Source organism: Triticum dicoccoides, chromosome 2B, assembly GCF_002162155.2.
Source record: "Triticum dicoccoides isolate Atlit2015 ecotype Zavitan chromosome 2B, WEW_v2.0, whole genome shotgun sequence".
Classification (NCBI taxonomy): Eukaryota; Viridiplantae; Streptophyta; class Magnoliopsida; order Poales; family Poaceae; genus Triticum; species Triticum dicoccoides.
The window spans coordinates 747,173,859-747,178,719 of record NC_041383.1 but is presented as its reverse complement, the minus strand read 5'-3'; the positions used below and the strand labels follow the sequence as shown (position 1 = coordinate 747,178,719).

Below are 4,861 nucleotides of genomic sequence, written 5' to 3'. Positions count from 1 at the left end.
GCCCACGGCTCCACGGCGACTTCCTAGACACCGGCCACCTCGACTCGACATCGACCACGGCATTCTTCGCACGGCTACCTCGACCACGGCTCCACCACCCACGCTCTCAGCTACATCGACAAACGGCACAAAGGGCTACCACCTTGCTTGAGCAACCTCGTCGGTTTCCACTTCAGCCACGACTTCCGCGATGCGTCGATCGTTACGACTGTGGGGGGTGTCTGTCGGCTTGCCTTCGGATTCTTCTCCAGTCTCACCGTCTGCGTCGCTACCGTTGTGACTGCGGGGGGATGTTGAGTATATTGATTATGAGGAAGTATATGATAGACTAGGATTCGGTCCTGCCTTGTCTTGTACTCTAAGTTGATCTTTATACTCCTATATATACGCCCACGAGGCTCAAGCAATACAACGAGTTTACTAGTCTATCCCTTCTAACACTACTTATAACTTTTCTTTGCAAAAACGGAAAGTTTGTGTATCGTTTCATTGATAGGTACTCCAGTAGGTGAGAACCTGCTACTAATCTATTTTGTTTAGAGGTATTTGTTGTCAGAAAATTGTAGAATTTTCGAGTTTTCTTCACTCTTTTAACTTTACTGTTCATAACGAGTGCATTTGAGCTCAGTATTAGAATGACACTTGCACTAATACCACTGCGCTTTATTGCTTTTGTGAAACCGAGCGCTGCTGGATGCGGAAGTTGAACACCATGTGGAGACCTGCACCTGCCTATTTGTTTACCCCCCACCAGCGTTCAACTTGGCAGGCAACACGGCAAATTCAACGTGCAACTGGGCACCTCCTCCCAATCCCAAGACGCCAAATCCAATGCATCCATGCACCTCCGACCCAAACCTGCAGTCGGGTACCAGTAGCGTGCAAGCCAACGGTGCATGCCTTTGTGCTAAGGCCTTATCCTCGAATTGTTTAAGGCAGGCGCGTGAAGGCATGCTCTGTACCCGGGTCCAAAGCGTGAAGAATCGCTGTGCAGATCAGGGCAGAGTGCTCGTTGGGAGTGGACATGAACACGCAGTGCGCGTGTGCGATCACAGGAGCCACCATGATTGCAGCCACCATGACTCCAAGCAAGTAGGGCAGGGGAGATGCTCCACGTTCGCATGCCCCGAGCAATCGAGCTTGCCAAGCTTCACGTGGTCGTGCCAGTCCACTCCCTGGCTTGGAGGTCTCCCTCGATTTCACCTCCTCCGGTTGTTTAACTGGGACCAATGTGGGCGGTTGTATAAACGAGTAGGCGTGCCGCACAGAGCAAGCAAGAGGCCGCGCGCAGCACAGTGCCGCAGCCGCTGCAAGACGCAAAGAGAGAGCCAAGCCTTTTCCCTTTCGGAAAGGACAGACAGAGTCGAGGTACCGCGGCTAGGGATGGGGTTCCTCCCGCTGCTTCAGGTCGTCCTCCTGGCCGCCGCGGCGGCGGCGAGGGCTCCGGCGGCGCGGGCGTGGGGCGAGGAGGGCCACTTCATGACCTGCAAGATCGCCGAGGTACGTACACCAACCACCGGACCAGCTCTAGTGGTCAGTGCTCACTCCTATCTGATTCGTCCGGTAGACTGAATAATGCCGGGGCTGAGATCGATTTTCCGTGCAGGGTTTTTTGACGAGCGAGGCGTCGGCGGCGGTGAAGGGGCTCCTGCCGGAGTGGGCCAACGGCGAGCTCGCGGCGGCGTGCTCGTGGCCGGACGCCGTGCGGCGCCAAATGCCGTGGTCCAGCTCCCTGCACTTCGCCGACACCCCCGGCGACTGCAAGTTCAGCTACGCCAGTAAGTGCTCGCTCCTCTCCTGACTGTCCTGCATAGATACACTACACTCTGAAGTCTGAACTCTGAACCCTTCGCCATCGACTCCCATAAGCTTGTGTTGATGTGGATCCAAAATTTTGAAGTAAGTACTAGTAGTTCTTGATCGATTTGCAAATATTAGTCAAATTTCTCAGTCCACAACCATACTTGTCTAGAAAAAAATATCTGCAAATATTTTATAGAGGTAAATACACCAGTGGTGCTTGAACTTGACACGGATGTGCAGTTTAGTGACTGAACTTGTAAAATACATCGAACTGGTTTCATAACTTGGCATGGACGTGCATATACGGTTCAAATGACCTTTGTATCCGTCCGCCACGCTGATGAGGCGCGCCAACATGGCATGAGACCCGCTGTCAGTGACTGTACAACGGAGACAAGGGTGTGTGGCTTGGTTTTTTTGCGGAGACTCCTCTGGAATTAATTTTCATACAATAAGGCCCTTATAGAGAATCTGACAAATTTGCTGCTTCGTGATGATTCATAACCTTGCGCTATAATTAATTTCGTACTATAATTATAAAATACTAAAAGACTAGCGTTGTGGTGGTTAGAAAGGGCGACCTACAAGTCAAGTGTATGCTGGGCTAGCCAGTAGACCACTTCACATTTAGTGTTAATTTCGAAATAGTAGTTAGTACTGCTTTCTTAGTCAAATGGCGAAACTGAATCTGGTTTCGTGTAGGTGAGTGATAGTACTAGTTGAAAAGTATTTCCACTTTGTTGTCGCCCGTCTCCAAGCGCTCTCTCTGGTTCCAACGCCAAGAGCTCCAGCTCCAGAGTGTATACCGGAATCTCGCGCCTGTTACCGAAGCACAGCTAATTTGTTGAACGGGGCACGCCACTGATATACCTTCCTTCTATCTGAACTCAACAGGGGACTGCCACGGCACGAAAGGGGAGAAGGACATGTGCGTGGTGGGAGGCATCAACAACTACACTGCCGCGCTCCAAGACTCATCAAGCCCGTGTAAGCATATGTACTTATACTGAAACCTACTGACAGAGCACACAACAACTTTGGCTCACTGCAATATGGTAGTACTCTATATCATTCAGATAATCGGACGGAGAGCCTGCTGTTCCTGTCGCACTTCCTGGGCGACATCCACCAGCCCATGCACTGCGGCCGCACCGCCGACCTCGGCGGCAACACCATCGTCGTCACCTGGTACAACACGACCAAGACCAACCTTCACAAGGTATACGTCGGCTCCATCGATGCATTGTTGCAGAAATCAGCGACCACTTGACTGGACCCATGCATGATGCATGGTTCTTCTCTGCTCCCCTGCCTAACATAACATGGGTGCATATATGGTTTCAGGTGTGGGATGAGAAGGTCATCGAAACGGCCATGAACAGGTTCTACAAGGACGACCGAAGCGCCATGATCCAGGCCATCAAGCTCAACCTTACCGTAAGCTTGTCACTTCAGGCTTGAGCTTTAATTAACCTTGAGCTGTGATTGAGTTCTTGAGTTTACTTTTTTTTTTCTCCCTGCCTACAGAACGAGTGGTCTAAAGAAGAGAATCAGTGGGCGGCGTGCTATACTCGAACCACAACCTGTGCTGACAAGTAATTAAGCTCGTCATGACAATATGCCTGAATCTAATTTAAGCAGCAACCCTGAATCTTCAGAAACTGACGGATGGAAGTGCTTCTGGTGCAGGTACGCAGAGGAGAGTGCGGAGCTGTCGTGCCCCGCGTACGTGGGCGCTGAGCAAGGATGCAACTTGGAAGGTAAGAAGTGATGAACAGTTTATGGTTTGTATGGAAGAAATGTGGTTGCTCAGTCGTCTTGGGATTAAAACTGTCTGTGCATGCAGATGAGTACTTCTTCTCGGCGCTGCCGGTGGTTCAGAAGAGGATTGCCCAGGGAGGCGTCAGGCTGGGGGCGATCCTCAACCAGATCTTCAGAGGGAAGGACAACAGCAGGATTCAGAGCAGCTAAGGTCCATTAGACGAAACTAACGAATGAGATTGTGCAAGGGGTTAGCCCACGCTATGAACGAGAATAAGGTTACCATGTTCGTCTGACCATATTGACTTCATACTATTTAAGTGAGTTGGTTGGTGCGTATTTCTGTAATCAAATCCAGTATTTCCTGAATGTGATGAAGTAAATTAATCAGTGTTAGAGGTTACTGGTAACACGGAATATGTGCACTAAAGTACAGTTACCAGACACTAAAACAAGCACCGGGAGGAACACATACAGGCGTGCGTGACTGTCAGTCACGTGCAGCCTGCCTCTTGGTAAAGGAAACATAGCAGACTGTTTTTGCCCCTTCTGATCGGCCTCCAATGTCACTGAGAAATTGCGATATTAGCTCCAGACTGACACTCAAATTAAACAGTACTGCCTTGGATAGTTACAGTAGGAAGTGAAATTGTAGTAACTGCTTGGCAGAAGTGATGGCCGTAGTGAGCCGATGAATTAGGTGATGGAAGCTAGCTAGCTACATGTGATCAATTGAAGGATTTCATGCAATTTCGCTGCTGCTTGTGCACAAGGTAGTGAGAAGTCGCCGTGATGGACGACCCACACAACCTGTTAGTTGAAATGTCCGACAAATGAGGAGCATAATTTTGAGGGATGTCGATGGATGAGACGAAAAATGAGGGGTCAAAACGGATATGGCCGGTCACTGACCGGGCGTGTCCGCGGGCTTTTGAGGGGTCAGTTTTATTCAGTCTGACTATAGATGCTCTAAAACTAAGGAAAAACTTTAACCATGACAAAGGATTCCCTAGAAATTGACCGGACGTGTCCGCGGGCGTTTGAGGGGTCAGTTCTATGCACTCTGGCTATAGATGCTCTAAAGCTAAGGAAAAACTTTACCTATGACAAACGATTCCCTAGAAAATTGACCGGACGTGTCCGCGGACGTTTGAGGGGTTAGTTTTATGCACTCTGGTTGTATATGCTCTAAAGCTAAGAAAAACTTTACCCATGACAAAGCATTCCCTAGAAAATTGACCGGGCGTGTCCACGGGCGTTGAGGGGTCAGTTTTATGCAGTCTGGCTATAGACGCCC

General features: G+C 49.8%; 1 protein-coding gene across 1 annotated transcript; it reads left to right on the top strand.

Moving 5' to 3' along the window:
• Positions 1 to 1,065: 1,065 nt before the first annotated feature.
• On the top strand, positions 1,066 to 3,967 carry LOC119366040 (endonuclease 4-like). Its single transcript, XM_037631699.1, has 8 exons — positions 1,066 to 1,500; positions 1,607 to 1,778; positions 2,698 to 2,790; positions 2,880 to 3,022; positions 3,148 to 3,240; positions 3,331 to 3,398; positions 3,493 to 3,563; positions 3,650 to 3,967. Exons 1-8 carry the CDS (start codon positions 1,384 to 1,386, stop codon positions 3,772 to 3,774), a joined length of 882 nt encoding a protein of 293 aa, XP_037487596.1. The 5' UTR covers positions 1,066 to 1,383; the 3' UTR covers positions 3,775 to 3,967.
• Positions 3,968 to 4,861: the final 894 nt, after the last annotated feature.

Bases quoted from the DNA above. Each gene is read 5' to 3' on its own strand.
- LOC119366040 (XM_037631699.1), top strand. From the start codon at position 1,384: ATGGGGTTCCTCCCGCTGCTTCAGGTCGTCCTCCTGGCCGCCGCGGCG. The intron at 1,501-1,606 runs GTACGTACACCA...TTTTCCGTGCAG, and splicing joins TGACCTGCAAGATCGCCGAG to GGTTTTTTGACGAGCGAGGC. The intron at 1,779-2,697 runs GTAAGTGCTCGC...TGAACTCAACAG, and splicing joins CTGCAAGTTCAGCTACGCCA to GGGACTGCCACGGCACGAAA.